General features: G+C 34.4%; 1 protein-coding gene across 1 annotated transcript in view; it reads left to right on the top strand.

Moving 5' to 3' along the window:
* KIFAP3 (kinesin associated protein 3) overlaps positions 1 to 16,725 on the top strand; it is a 149,087-nt gene that overhangs the window by 75,796 nt on the left and 56,566 nt on the right. The window contains exons 10-14 of the mRNA XM_081824584.1: positions 7,220 to 7,328; positions 8,597 to 8,709; positions 9,247 to 9,412; positions 10,027 to 10,152; positions 13,925 to 14,023. Of these exons, the coding sequence (XP_081680710.1) occupies positions 7,220 to 7,328; positions 8,597 to 8,709; positions 9,247 to 9,412; positions 10,027 to 10,152; positions 13,925 to 14,023 (613 nt within the window). The remainder of the gene's footprint in view (positions 1 to 7,219; positions 7,329 to 8,596; positions 8,710 to 9,246; positions 9,413 to 10,026; positions 10,153 to 13,924; positions 14,024 to 16,725) is intronic.

Genomic DNA, 16,725 nt, shown 5'->3' with positions numbered 1-16,725 from the left:
CAAAGATACAAATGTAGTGATCCAAAGGGATACGTGCACCCCAATGTTTATAGCAGCAATGTCCACAATAGCCAAACTATGGAAAGAGCCAAGATGTCCATCGACAGATGACTGGATAAAGAAGATGTGGTATATATATACAATGGAATATTATGCAGCCATCAAAAAAAAAAACCAAATGAAACCTTGGCATTTGCAACGACGTGGATGGAACTAGAGGGTATTATGCTAAGCAAAATAAGTCAATCAGAGAAAAACATGTATCATATGACCTCACTGATATGAGGAATTCTTAATCTCAGGAAGCAAACTGAGGGTTGCTGGGGTGGTGGGGGGTGGGAGAGATGGGGTGGCTGGGTGACAGACATTGAGGAGGTTATGTGCTATGGTGAGCGCTGTGAATTGTGGAAGAGTGTTGAATCACAGACCTGTACCTCTGAAACAAATAATACATTATATGTTAAAACAAAGAAGATTGTAGGAAGGGAAGAATAAGGGGGGATATCAGAGCGGAAGACGAACTATGAGAAACAAACTGAGGGTTCTAGAGGAGAAGGGGGTAGGGGGAGGGGTTAGCCTGGTGATGGGTATTAAAGAGGGCACGTGTTGAATGTAGCACTGGGTGTTATATGCAAACAATGAATCATGGAACACTACATCAAAAACTAATGATGTAATGTATGGTGATTAACATAATAAAATAAAATTAAAAGAAAACACTTTAGAGGAATATAAATAGTAAGTTACATTTACTAAAGTAATTCCTCTTAAGACTCCTACTAAGCAATTCCTCGTTAGCCTTATATGAGTTATTAAGTGTATATTACTTGAAAGATAATATGTAGTAAAAAATAGACCATAATTTCTCTTTTTATTACAATTGCCCATCTTTTATTCATTCCAAATTAGTGAGATGGTTCTAACATTGAATTTACTATTCTAGAATTTTATACTTTATCCACATGCAATTAAAAAACTGATAAACTCTCAAGGGTAATTTCTTAGCTTTTTATATCAAGAGGATGAACTAATTATGTTTATAGGAAATAGATACTCTTCAAAGAATATACAGCATATCTTATCTAACAAGGCAAGGCTTCTTATAGAGATAACACATGTCAGACTGTAGCCAATGCGAAGTGTAATCAAACTCTTTGTCAAACAAGTTTTCAATAAAAGAGTAGCCGTGTCAAAGGGAGATTACAGGTGATTTACTACAGTCTCACTCCATATGTTCCAAGGGTTTCTGCTTTGCAGTTTCAAAGGGTGTTCCTTTTCCAATCCCATTTAGTGTCAGAACTTCATTGACTACAAGATATGAATTGGAAAGCAGCCAAAAAAGAATAATATTCTTGTCTAGATTGACTGTTTTTATCCAGATTAGATTTTAAAGAAAAAAACACTAAATAAAAAAGAAATAAATATAAAATAAAAAGGGACAGAAAACTTGTTGAATCTTCAATTTGGGATTATCCTCTTTTTAAATGTATAATTTCAAACATGAGACATGTTTGAAAAATAAAATAAAATAAAACTTTATTTTAATAAAGGAGTGGAAATAAGAGCCTGTTTAGATTATTTCTGCCACATTATTACTGCAATTGAAAACTTTGTAGAAAATTTTCCCATACCTTTTCAAGAACAATATTCGTGCATTTTTTGGGGGATAATTTTCTAACATAAAACATTTCTGCAGTGGGAGGTTTCAGAACATTAATGAACTATATTTCATGAACAAAATCTTCCAAAACTTATTTAGTAGTCAACATCCTTTATTTTTTTTTATAAAAATTCAACTCTTATAGGAATAGTGAGGTGACGTTACCAAATTACATCATAAATATCCTGAAGCTTTTTAGTATGAGGCCATATTTTGAGAAACGAAATGATACTCTTGAATACATTTGGTCCTAAAGTGCTATCCATCCTGTAACTTGTACTTTATAGGGCTCAGTTTTGACATATTTAGGGAAAACTTGACATGGCTTGATTGCCACCAAGTGCCAAATTCATTATAGAGTAACAGAATCATAGAAAGGAAATCTGGGATTAAATTGCAGTTTCCAAGCTTCCTTCCCAAGTTAAAAAGATACTCCTTTCAGAGATAGTGGCTACTCAATGACTTTAAAACTAGTAAAGCTTTAAACTATTTGTTGAGACACCTGGGTGGCTCAGTCAATAGGGTGTGTGACTCTTGATCTCAGGGTTGTGAATTCAAGCCCTACATTGGGTGTGGAGATTACTTAAAAATGAAGTCTCGGGACTCCTGGGTGGATCAGTTGGTTGAGCATCTGACTCTTGGTTTCAGCTCAGGCCATGATCCTAGGGTCCTGGGATTGAGCCCCGCCTCGGATTCCTACTCAGCGTTGAGTCTGCTTGAGGATTCTACTCTCTGTGCCCCTCCCCCTGCTTATGCTCTCTCTTTCTCTCTTGGTCTATCTAAAATAAATGAATGAATCGTTAAAAAATAAAAATAAAAGATCTTTTTTTATCTTTTTTTTAAGTATTTATTTGAGAGAAAGAGAGCACAAGCGGGGTGAAAGGGAGAAACAGGCTCCCCGCTGAGCTGGGAGCCCAACATGGGGCTCGATCCCAGGACCCTGGGGCCATGTCCTGAGCCAAAGGCAGATGCTCAACTGACTGAGCCACCCAGATGCCCCAAAATAAAAGATCTTTAAAAAAATAAGTAAATAAACTATTTGTGACAGCAACTGATTAACCTACTTATTAAATAAAGCTGTATCTGAGGTTTGGATCTTAGAGTTAATGTATTACTTGGTTAACTTTGAAATTATGCACATTAATTTTTGTTTAGTAAAGACTGTCAGGTATTGCAAATGATTTTCAAATGAAAAGCCTAAAATAATTTTGAAAGTAGGAAAGCAGTGGTTCAGTAGTCATCCATATTCATTTCAAAAATATGTGGAGTATGGTCATATTCTTTAATTACATTAGATATTTATGTAAAGGAGCTTTATAAACCATACAACACTCTACAAAAGTAAGGTACTATTAGTAAAATATTAGATCGTTCACATTATTTTGGATCTATTCATAGTCCAGTTTAAATACTGCCTTTCTTATATGTATTTTATAAGATAGATCTATAATTAGAATTATTTAACACTCAAAGTAGGTGATTGCATGTTCAATATGTTTCATAATCTCTCCCAATTTTATATTGCTTTTCTTCTTTTGTACTGTAGTGCCTCTAATTATCCAGTATATTCTAATTATTCCCCTATTATGTTACCATTCTGTAAAATTTGGGGTCCAGGGCAAGTCTGACTTTATATATGATCTTAATGGTCTCAGTGGGTGAATTGTTTCAGGTAAGCAAACTTAGGGATAACCAGGAGTTAATAGTCGTATTGTAATAATAGTTAAAAGTACACATTAACAGTTCATTGTTATTTAGACTTCTAAGATGCATGTTTTGTTTAAATACGTGTAAATGCCATCCAGATGCATATAAAAATATTTATTGGTGTTAGAATAGCCAATCAAAGTACATGTTTAGGTAATGATGTCATGGTGTTATTTAATATTTTACCATAGAACAGTGTGTAAGAATCTTCATAGTGATCCACATGTTTTCCACCACAGTTGTCCTATTTGGCCCCTCTTTGATCTACATGCTTCTTTTTAGCTGAATGCTGGTAAACGTCCTTTCTGACAGCCCCCTTTGCTCCTGCCTGCCATTATCTGCTGAAGTTCAGAAACCAGAGCATCACTTCAAACAGCAGAGTTAGGGAGTAGCCAGTCAGAAGAGATTCCTGAGGCATGCAAAGTTCTGCCATAATCATTCAAAGATGTTTGGGTGGGGGGACGGGGGCAGTAGAGGTGTATGTGAATACAGAGAGCTGTGGGGGTTGGCCTCTGGTCACTGGTAAATAAGTGAAGTCAGGTGCCAGAGAGTCTAGACACAGTGATTTCAGTCATGGGTCTTTGGTATCTGATACTCAATATGGGACTTGTCTGATTGAACGCTATTGCCTCTTCATTGCACAGGCTGAAGCCCTTTTAGTGCTTTCCTGTTAAATTAGTAAAAGATGACAGTGGACATAGTTAAAACAGAACAAATCTAGTTTTAATATTTCCTAGTTGTCAGCAATTACACTTAGCTTTTGAAGTGCCATGGGTAGCAATCAAATTAGAGACGTAATGTTGCACATGGAGTTTGAACAAAACTATTATTTTAAAATGTGAATGCTTTAATTAAAATTGAAGTGTTTCTCTTTCCTATTATGAAAAACTAATTCTATATCATGATACATTTCATTCACATTTAGTCCTGATTTCTCTTGGTTTGGCGGGGGTGGGGGATAGTTGGATAAGATTTCAAAACTGTGCATTATTTTTTAAAAATCTAGTTTCTGATTACTTCACGGATTTAACATGAAAATTACCAAAAACAAAACAAAAAAACAAAACCCCTCGGCTTCTAAATAGATCACCTCTAACCCCATTTGTAAGGGCTATTTTCATACTACAAGGTTAATTTCAAGTAAATAGCAACATATTTTGCTTGTAACAGATTTCTGTTATTGTAAAGAAATTTCTTGCCTAAATAAAAGTTTGGAAAAATCTATAGGAAGTTTTTAATTCGAGTATGAAAAACATACTAATTATATTAATTGGAGGATTGCCATCTACATTTTTATTAATTTATAATTTACTTTTAATTGTTAGTTAATATATAGATAGGTAGCAAAATCTGGTAAATGTATATCCAGTAGATTAAGATTATTTTAGTTTTGCCATAGAATTTATTCTGTAATATTATTAGTGTTAATGATTCTTTATATAAAAATTGCATTAGTAGCAACATTTGTGGTTAAAGAGCTGCCCTCTGGAAAAAGGCGTGATACATTGCCAACTATTCACCTGCTATAGTGTTTTGTGGTTTTCAGCATATAGTATATATATAAAAGTATAGTTGGGTTTTTTTAAAGATTTTATTTATTTATTTGACAGAAAGAGACACAGCGAGAGAGGGAACACAAGCAGGGGGAGTGGGAGAGGGAGAAACAGGCTCCCCGCTGAGCGGGGAGCCCGATGTGGGGCTCGATCCCAGGACCCCAGGATCATGACCTGAGCAGAAGGCAGACGCTTAATGACTGAGCCACCCAGGCACCCCAAAAGTATAGTTTTGTTAGGATTATATCTACCTAGGTATAATTTTTTGGAGCATTTGTTAAGTGGATCTGTGTTTTTACCTTATTCTTTATTTTTTTAAAGATTGGTTTATTTATTAGAGAAAGAGAGAGAGTTATGGGGGAGGCAGGAGAGGAGAGAAACTCAAGCAGACTCAGCACGGTGCTCAATATCACGACCCTGAGATCAAGGCCTGAGCTGAGACCAAGTCAGACACTTAATGGACTGCGCCACCCGGGCGCTCCGGATCTGTGTTTTTAATTTTGATTTCTAGTTGTTCATTGCTAGCACACAGAAATGCAATTGATTTTTGTATGTTAACCACATATCCTTTTTGAAACTTAAAAGTTATCTGAAACTAACATAGAGAATAAATAAAACAAGATTTAACAGAATACGGTCTAACCAGACAACAAATAGTTATTATTCACTTACTATATATAAGGCACTGTGCTGGATTCACAAAGGCATGTTGATCTAAAAAGGTATTGCTCTGAGACATGACATAAGAAATTCTAAGGTAATAAATTGTAGGATTGACTTCCCTATGTCTTAGCAATTTGACTTAGAGAAAAATATCTTTTTTTTTTTTTTTAAAGATTTTATTTACTTGATAGAGAGAGACACAGCAAGAGAGGGAACACAAGCAGGGGAAGTGGGTGAGGGAGAAGTAGGCTTCACACTGAGCAGGGAGCCCGATGCAGGGCTTGATCCCAGGACCCCAGGACCATGACCTGAGCCGAAGGCAGATGCTTAACGACTGAGCCACCCAGGCGCCCGAGAAAAATATCTTTGCATAATGTACACTAAGTTAATCTGCTGATTTACCAATAATAGAAGACTAGCTTCTCAAACCTATAGCGTAAAGTTTGTTCATTTCTCCTTTAATATAGCAACTGTCTCTCATCATGACAAATCTAGGTTACTGATAGATGGCTTAGGTAGCCTACCTTTTCCTAGATTTCTACTTTTCTGTTTGCTGCTTTTCAGACCTACCTTCTCTTCCTCTTATCATTAATAGAGTTCTTTTCTCATTTTCTACCCATGCCCAAATGATTGGATCCAGCCTACAGCTTCAGTCCATCAACCACATATGACAATTCCTAAATCTCCAGTGCAAACATTTCTTCTAAACTCAGGGTTGCATTTATAACTTTTACTGAATATCTACACCAGACTATCACATAAGCAGCTTATTAAACTCAACATATTTAAAACCAATATTACTATCTTCCCTTTAAAGTTCTACTCTTGTTTCTCTTGTTTGGAAAATGTTAGCTCCACTATCCATGTTGTTGCTCATTACAGAAAACTGGGAGTCATTTTTGACCCTTCCTCCCCCTTAACCCCAACATCTAGTCACTTATTAAATCCCATTTTGATTCTTGTTCCTAAATACATCTCTAATCCAACCTTTTATCTCTATCCCCACAGCCCCACCTAGCACAAGTAGTCATCATCTTACCTGGACTTTTCCTCTAGTTTCTTAGATGGTCTTCCCACATTTTCTTATTCTATTTCAGTCTATTTTCCACACTGGCCAGATCATTTTGAAACACAAATCTTATCCTGACATTTTACTTATTTAGAAGCCTTTAATGGCTTCCCATTATCCTTAAAATGAAGCCCCACATCTTTAACATGTACTTCAAAACCCTGCATGATCTGGCTTTTACCTTTATCTCTGAACACTGACTCACTGCAACCATGTTTGCCTTCTTTTGTTCTTCCTTACCTTATAACTGTGCACAAGCTATTTTCTTTGCTGAGAATGCTCTACTTCTACACAGTATTTTAAATTCCTTAAATGCAAAGGCTATATCTAATATTCCTCTTGTATTCTCCACTGTACTCGGTAGTTTATATTTAATGCCGAACACCTTGTAGTTCATTAACCATTAATTCATTCAATTAGTCAGTAGTGACAGCCTACCACTTCTATGAGTAGAAATATAATTGTATTATATTATTCCCAACATAGGATCTAAGATAATACATTGTAATAAAATATTTCTGGTGTTTTTGTTTTTTTGAATAAAATATTCCCTGTGCTTTTTGCTAGTTAATGAAGATGCTGTTTGAATGTTCAGATGAACGAATTGACTTGGAACTCATTTCTTTCTGCATTAATCTTGCTGCTAACAAAAGGAATGTACAGCTTATCTGTGAAGGTTAGTGCCTTTGAGCTTCATTGATAACCTCTATCATGTCAACTGGCAAATAATGGAAAAGAAATAATTAGGAATTAAGAATTATACTAGCTATGTAAATCCTATTTTTAAATTGTTTTAAAAATTTATAGCTCTCATCTTTGAAGGTCGTATAGATTCAGAATAAATACTGTTATATCATGTGTAGAAACACCCTTTAGTAACATTTTATAAACCAGGTTGTTATCCTTAATTGAAATTTGAATTTTAAAAACATTTTAGATTAAACAAAACTTTTTATTTGCAAAACAGTGTGTTACAGTGTAAGATAATTAATTCAATAGAAAAATATATATTAGGTATTTGTTTCCATAATAACTTAGTAAAATAGCTTGTCATGCATTATGATATTTTGGAGTCTGCTAAATAGTTTCTTTCTTATTTGAAAAGTATACATGTTTGTTTTAAAGAAACAAAATGACAAATGAGCAAATAGGAAAAAATTAAAATCTTTACTCTCGCTATCCAGAGATAATGATAGGTAAAATTTTGGTGCAATGCTTCTGTATATTTTTAAACTAAAATGGGGTTTTTCTATCTATATATGGTGACTTTTTTTTAAGTTAGTAATATCTTGAATCTCATTCCATGTGATTAAATACTTTTATAAAACATAATTGCTAATAGCTGCAAAATAATCCATTAAGGGATTTTCTAGAATTTAATCAGATATTTTGGATATTTGTTGCCACTTCTTTTCTGTAACAAACAAACCATGCTGTAGTAATGTTCCTTTCTCTGAAACTTTTCAAATTTCCATTTTTATATTTTTAGAATACATTCCTAGAAGTACAACTTTTCTGGGTCAAAAAGTATTTACATTTTTAAAATTTGTGGTGCCTATTCCACACACAAAACAGCACATACTGTGTAATACCATTTATGTGAAATTCTAGAACAGGTAAGATTAATCTATGTTTAAAAAGAAGAAAGAGAAGGAAAACAGGAGGAGGAAGAGGAAAAGGAGAAGAGAAGCGATCACATTTGAGGAAGAGAATTGACTAAGAAGGGGCACTTTCTGGAGTGAATGGAAATATTCTATATCTTGATATGGGTATGAATTACCCAGGGGCATAAATTTATCGAAATTAATTTATTATACACTTAAGATTCATGCATTTTACCATGTGTAAATTGGGGGGGTTTTTGAGAACTATAAACAACAACAAAAAATCATTAAACTTAAATGAACCTTAATTCTATTGGAGGAGGCTTCTGTTTTTTTGTAGGAAATGGGCTGAAGATGCTCATGAAGAGGGCTCTGAAGTTCAAGGATCCATTGCTGATGAAAATGATTAGGAATATTTCCCAGCATGATGGACCAACTAAAAATTTATTTATTGTACGTATAGTTTCTTTGTTTCTGTCTATTAAAATAGCCTGAGAATTAAAGCTTTAAAGTGCTACATTTGGAAATAAAACTCTTACTGAGCTCTTATCAAATATTAACTCATGACCCAAGTTGCTTCTTTTGTTACCAACTTCCTTGTAAGTTTAGCTTCTAGAAATCCCAATCTAAGTTTTAAAGTTGTTTTTGTTTTATGATCCCTACCCCTAACCCTTCCATCCTCACTCCAGTTTTCTTGCCTTTTAAACCATTGGCTTCTGGGGCACCTGGCTGGCTTCATTTGGAAGAGCATGCAACTCTTGATCTCAGGATTGTGAGTTTGAACCCCGTGTTGGGTGTAGAGATTACTAAAAATAAATAAATAAATAAATAACTTGAAACTAATGGCTCCTGTAGCAATTTGGTTTAAGATTATTAAAACGAGAATCATGTTTGATACTTCTTTTTTTCTTCCTATGGTTTACATTATCAGATTGGTTCTTCTGCAGAAATCATATTTCAAAATTTGTATTAAAATTCTCTTTTATTTAGGATTATGTTGGGGACCTTGCAGCCCAGATCTCTAATGATGAGGAAGAGGAGTTTGTGATTGAATGTTTAGGAACTCTTGCAAATTTGACCATTCCAGACTTAGACTGGGAACTGGTTCTTAAGGAGTACAAGTTAGTTCCGTACCTCAAGGATAAACTAAAACCAGGTCTGTGCTTAGTATTTCCCTTTTGCATAATCATTAAGTTATTTCTTTCTGTTGTGGATAAGGCTGTTTGAGGTGTTTTTTTGACCGGTATTATACTAGGCCACACGTTTTCTTCCTACACCTTGAGTTTCAGCTCCAGTTCTGGTTTCTTCTTCCCAGAAAGGTGGTCACTAGGTCTCCTCTTATATGTATGTATGCTTTTTCTTAACAGTGTGTTTTCTTAATATTAGTTTCCCTTCCCTATCCTGCTTATTTTTTTATCCTGTCTTTTTAAAATTACCGTTATCTCTCTATATATGCATACACATGCACACAGAAAGTTCTTTGAGCCATTCAGATGAGTCTTCTGTTTTCTGTATTTACATTGTCATTCATTTATATTTTCAAAGATGTATCTTCACTTCTCTACTGCCCTCCCCCACCACTATGACCTGTCTTCACTGAGCTTAGAAATGTGGGGAAGAGGACAAATTTATAAGTATATTACGTAAGGATTCATAAGAATTGATTTAGAAGCTTACAGTATTTCTTCTGTGCATTGAAGTCTTGGTAATATAAATGGATTTGGATCAGGACATTGCAGTGAAAATTTTCTATGATCTTGACTTGACTAGGTGCTGCAGAAGATGACCTTGTCTTAGAAGTGGTCATAATGATCGGAACCGTGTCTATGGATGACTCTTGTGCCGCACTGCTAGCCAAATCTGGGATAATCCCTGCACTCATTGAATTGCTAAATGGTAAATTATAATTTATTTTAATTTATTTTTATGTTAATATATAAACAGGATATTAGTTTATACTTTTAAATATAAAAGGTCTGCAATCATGAAATACTAATATTCTATCTTCTTTCTGTTGAGCTTTGTGTTGATTTAATCAGATCTCCTATCTTGTGCAAACCCTTTTTTTAATATCTTGAGTTCTAATCAGGAAGGTTCATTTGGAAGCTCATTCAAAGCATCCTATTCCCTCCTAGGTCCATTATTGTCCTCTAAACTTTCTGTAATGGAGAAAATGTTCTCTATTTGTGCTGCCCAACGCATGTGGCTGTTGGGACTAAGAATCTGTATTTTGTATTTAATTAGCCACAGTGGCTATGGTTACAGTATTGGACAATGAGGCCTGGATAGAGTTTTTCCCTCACCTTTGTGTTGTTTTTAAGGGGCCAGGATTCATTGTTTTCCACATTGTATTCAAAATCTATCTGAATCTAATGTTATTCTGTTATCGTCAAGTTCTCTAGAACCTTGTGTTAGTGTACTTAGGCTGCCATAACAAAAAGACTGGGTGGCCTAAACAAACAAACAAACAAACAAAAAAATATATATATATATATTTTTTTTTCTCATAGTTCTGGAGGCTGGAAAGTCCAAGATCAAAGTGCCAGCCACTTTGGTTCCTCCTAAGACCTTTCTTCCTGGCTTCCAGAAGCTCACCTTCTTGATGTGTCATCACAACCCCACAGGGCAGAGAGCACAAGCAAGAGAGTACAAACACACGTTCAACACTCTGGTATCTCTTCTGATAGGGATACTAATCCTATGGGGTCAGGACTCCATCCTTATGACCTCATTTGACCTTAATTACTTCCTTATAGACCTGTCTCCAAATTAAAGTCACATTTCGGGTTAGAGCTTTAATATAGAAATTTTGCAAAGTATGGGAAGCCTAAAAAGACACTCTAATCTCAATCTTTCCTGTACAGGTATAATATATGTGCATTTTGTATTATTTTAATAGACTTTTTTGAAGTATAGCATACATAAAGAAACATACAAACATATAGCTCAATGATTTTTCAAAATGAGCACACCCATGTTACTTCCACTCACATAAGGAAATGAAACATCACCATCACCCTAAAAGTCCCTCCTGTGTCACCTCCCAATCCTTATCACCCTCTCCAAATTGGTTTCTATCCTTTCTTTTATTGCATATAGATTACTTATGCTTGGCTTTGAACTGTATAGAATCCAGTTTTTTTTGCCTTACATTATGTGAGATTCATCTATGTTAAAAAGTGTGTTTCTTCTCATTGCTATATAAATATACTACTATTTATCCTTTCTACTATTGGTAGACAATAGTTTTTTTGGTTTTTTTTTTGATAGGAGAAGGGCTATTATAAATAATGTTCCTGTGAACATTCTTAAACATTTCATTTGGTAAATATATGTATTCATTCCTATTATACATATGCCTAGGACTAGAATTGTTGGGTCATAGGGTCCACATATGTTTGACTTTAGTAAATAATGCCAATATGTTTTTCAAGGTAGTGTGCCAATTTTCAGTCCCACCAGCAATATGCAAAAGTTCCAGTTCTTCTATATCACCCCCGTATCTGGACATTATTGGTCTCTTTAATTGTAGAGTGGCGGTTTTAATTTGCATTTCCCTAATGACTAATAATTGAGTACCTGTTTGTATTTATTGGCCAGTTAGCTGTGGCTAATAAAGTTAAGTACCTATTTAAGTCTTTTGCCCATCTCTCTCTTTTGAATTTTTAAAAATTTGATTTGTAAATTCCTTAACATAATACATTTTTTTTTAAAGATTTTTATTTATTTATTCATGAGAGACAGAGAGAGAGAGAGGCAGAGGGAGAAGCAGGCTCCCAAGGAGCAGAGAGCCTGATGCAGGACTCGATCCCAGGACCCTGGGATCATGATCTGAGCCGAAGGCAGGCGCTTAACCATCTGAGCCACCCAGGCGCCCAACATAATACATTTTAATAGGTCATCTAGAGATAATACCTCCATATTTGAAGTGTTCCTACATATAGTATATATATATTTACTTTGGTCCACCCTTCTCACAGCCAGGAGTTTTCAGATTAGAAAAAATTAAAAGAGAGATAGTTGGGAGGTGTAAGTGAAGACAATGTAGTTGGCAGAGTGAGAATGAGGATTTTCTGATGAGCTGGAGAAAGTTGAAACAAATGACCCGTCTTCCTGAATTGCTGTTCCACATTGATTATGATTGAGAGAGCTGAAATATGTATAAAGCAAGCTGACAGAGCCAGCTCAGAGTGTTTTACTATGTTTTAATGTTCTGTGCCATGAGGTTATCATAAGCAGAAGCTGTATACTTCTCTTTTTAAGAAATACATGGATTTCTGGGAATATAGTCAATAATACTGTAATAACATATGTTGACGGGTGGTGACTACTCTTACATGGTGAGCATTGAGTGATACATAGAATTGTCGAATCACTGCTGTACACCTGAAATGAATATAACATATGTCAACTATACTTCAATAACAAAATACAATAAAGAAATATATGGGTTTTCAAGATTAAAACTCGGGGTTAAGTGAGGGAACCCTGTATACCAAGAGAGTAATTAATGGAATTTTAGCCCAAGGAGTCTGGAAGAGTGGTACCTTGGCAAGTAGGTAAAGGAAATCCTTTGGACTTTAAGGGACCCACAATTTATTCTACACCACTAGTTAGATGCTCTGTTGACCCGTAAATCTGTGTCTGACAGATATCATTGAACTGTTGTCAAGAGTTGACAAAAAACTATTAATAAATCAAATTTCATAACCAGTACCTAAAAATTAGATTTCTGTAAGTGTTTGCTTTTGCTGTTGCATGTTAATCAGTGGACATCAGCTGTTCTGTTAAACTATTCTCTGTATGATATTAAGTATTTATTAATTACCCATGTGATTATATAACATTATTTTTACTATTATAATCAATTTGATTAAAACTGTAATAACTTATTATTTCATGACAGTAAGTAAAATTTAATTTTGTTAACATTATTCAAGAATAATACACCTTTATAGTAGTTTTTCTACCAAAAACTTAGAATTCAGAAGATGTGATATTTTTTTTAAGAACTGTTTTTCTCATGTAAAGTTAATATTATATAGACAGAACCAGATTTATTTCACAAATTAGAATTGCTTTAGAAATTCTTATCATGGACCAAACCAAAAACGAACAAGTGTTAGTAAACTAGTGTTGCCATTTCACATTAGGAACATAGAAGTTAATTTAATAATTTCTTTGTACCTGTTGGCAAAATATAGTGAGAATTACAGAGAAGCACTGTTACTGTGTTCTTAAACCAGTCTTGTCCTTCCGTTCTTCCTAAGTACAGCCTGATCTTTTAAGACAGTCTCAATTAGTCTGGTTTAAACACAGAGCTGATATAATTTCTCTTTTTCAAAATCTTATTTTTTATCTTTGTTTTTGTAATTTAATTTTTGTTTTGTAATTTAACCTATTTAGTTGAACTGTAACCAAAATTACTAAAACTTCTGAAAATATGTGTAAATTTCCTCACTGATCATCATGGAATTTAGAAAAAATACCTAAATAAAGATATAAATTGCATAGGCCACCCACATATTATAAATAATGTAAACTGGTTGTCCTTTACCTGTCTCCTGTCACTTTTAGTTTTCTAATTCTCCACTATTCCAGTCAATGTTTTTCAGTTTTATATATAACTATAGTATTCTTTCATTTGAAGTGTTCTGCTTCCTTTCAGCTCAACAAGAAGATGATGAATTTGTATGTCAGATAATTTATGTCTTCTACCAGATGGTTTTCCACCAAGCCACAAGAGATGTCATAATCAAGGAAACACGTATCCTTTTAATGTTTTCAATAGATAATGACATTTCACATACTCAGAAAAAAATGAATCTTTAGGTATTTTTTTCTAGCATATGTTCAAATAATGTAAAAATATCAAGCTTCAAGATAATTTTAGAAGGCAAGATATTTTTCATGGAAGCTGTTGACCCCAAATCAGTATATAGGTAGAATCTTGCAAACAATTCTATTAACTTGTCAGGCTGTGATTCCTAAGAACTTAACATATCAGAACTTCCTTCTCTATTAACTTAAATATCAGATGTTTCTAGGACTTTCCTTAGTACTCTTTCAATCTTACCATATTCACTCTACATGGGAAAATACATCTGTTCCCATGACATGAGCTACCAACTGTCTACTAAGTTTTTAATATCTTCAAAATGTCTTTCTTGAGTCCTAGGCATTTGTTGCTAACTGCCATCTGGATGTCTTCCACCTATCTAAAGAGCATTATAATCAAAGAGTCCGAATTTTAAGTTACCTTTTGCCACTTAAAAGCTGCAGGACCTTGGATAAGTTATCAAACCTCCCTTAAGCATAAAATCTTTCATCTATAAAATGGCCATAATATTAAAATGAAAAGAAGACCTCCTGCCTTATATGATTGTTGTTAAGTACTGATGGACTTAAAGTGCCTATAGTTGTTTCCAACAAACAGAGACAGTGATAGTTTATCATTATTACATTCAAAAGGATACTCGATAAGACCAATATCCTCTCCTGAAAAACAGTCTACCTTCTATATTCATAGTGGATAACAAAAGTACCATCCACCCGGTCTCATAGCTGAACGTTTTGTGTCTGCTGTCTCTTTTACTACACATAATCATTCATAATGCAAACATCTGCCAAGTTCTAATCATCTAACAGATACTGTTAAGTGCTGGATATATAAAAAAGCCAGTCCCTATACTCAAGGAGTTTATAGTCTAATTGGAGAGATAGACAAGTAAATAAGAAATATAAAATTATAATTCAGTGTATTAATGTCATGAAGGTATGTGCATTGGGACAGGAGAGGATATATAACCAAATCTGGGGATGTCATGAAATGCTGGCAGTGGAAGTGGTATCTTAGCTGAATGTGTGTGTGTGTGTGTGTGTGTGTGTGTGTTTTATCATGGTGATCTGCTTGTTTGTGTACCAAAAAAAAAAAAAAATTTACTTTTGAACTCCACTCGTAAAGTTCTTCATTACCCATGTGAAAAATCTAAATTTAACTTGACCTTAATCTATTTTTCCAAAGTTCCCCCCTTTAACTCTACAATACACAGTTTTCTCTTAGCACACCACAATTTTTCATCATATCAGACAGGACCCATCTATTGCCTCTTCGTGTGCCTTAGCAGCCTCAAATGCATTTGTCTCTTTCTTAACCTAATAATCTCAGCTCATGAAAGGCGGATTTATAAGCCATCTTCTCAGTTAAGCCTTTCTAATGCAGTTAAGCCTCCCTCCTTCCCAGAAAGAACTTTAAATTGTATATTTGTATGCCTGTTTTTACCAAAAGATTTGGAGCTCTTCAAGCTTAAGGACCAGCTTTGTCTTCCTCATCTTTGTCTATCCTCAAAAATTAACATAGTACCTGGCATGTGGTTAGTACTTGTTTGGTCAATGAACACATGTGTCTAAAGGTTAATACCCTTTTAAAATTAATACTTTGGGAGACTTTTTTTTTTTTAATGATCTGGGTCCTCGCTCAAAACATTTTGCAACTCCTTCAGTGTTATATTCAAAGCCAATGACACATGCTTTAAGTATCATCTTTGGAGGAAATTGCCTTGCTTTTGAGGACAAGATTAATTTCTGGAGCCATATAAAGTCTCCCAAGAGTCAAGTCTGAAGAATAACAAGTCTAACTGAGAAATACTAATTTTGATATGGGCTATCAATATGCAAATACTGTTTTGCCTTAACAGCTACATTAGAGAGATCTTCTTTTATCACAAAGTAATATTTTTAAAATGTGGCTTATAAACTGACTCCCTCAGGAAAATAAATTCCAGTACACTCTTTTCAGCAGTGTTAACATCATTGGAATAAATTCACTTTCCCCAGTGGTGGTCCATGGAACTTTTTTTTTATTATTATTATTAGTTGCTTAATGAAAAAAGGTTCTTTGATAAGTGAGTTGGGAATACACTGAATTAAACAGGCTTCCCTGCTACAGGGTCTTCTCGGAAACTTTAATATGCTTTTCTGGGTTGAGCATCTCTGAACATGAAACACATGTTAGTAAACATTAAAGAGAAAGCATAGCTTTCCTAGGTAACTTCTTTGAAAGAGAACCTTTGTTTACATGTCATCACATTGGGTTTTTTCTGAGGATTAAAGAAGAATGAAGTATTTATAGTACATAGTGTGTGCTAGTACATAGGGAATAAGTATGCATAAGTGAATAAGCGTCTCAACCCTGGTCTGTCTGTTTAAAATGTACTCTCAGTACCTTATTATCAAAGGTCACAATATTAAGACAATTTCCATTTGATTTTCCTTCTCAGTGTAACTTTATTTTCTCCCAAGTTCGATTTTTGTTGAGCCATTGGAGCTGAAGTGAGTACTTTTTAGTTATTCTGAAGAATATAATATGTTGATAATGGAGGGAATGGGACATAAAAAATCTGCTGATTTAAAATTTTTACAAAAGCACCAGGAATAGTACTTAGATCTGATGCTTTCATCCATGCCTTA

Source organism: Leptonychotes weddellii, chromosome 6 (assembly GCF_054177405.1).
Source record: "Leptonychotes weddellii isolate Sample4059 chromosome 6, ASM5417740v2, whole genome shotgun sequence".
NCBI classification, from domain to species: Eukaryota; Metazoa; Chordata; class Mammalia; order Carnivora; family Phocidae; genus Leptonychotes; species Leptonychotes weddellii.
This window is presented reverse-complemented; position numbering and strand designations above follow the sequence as displayed.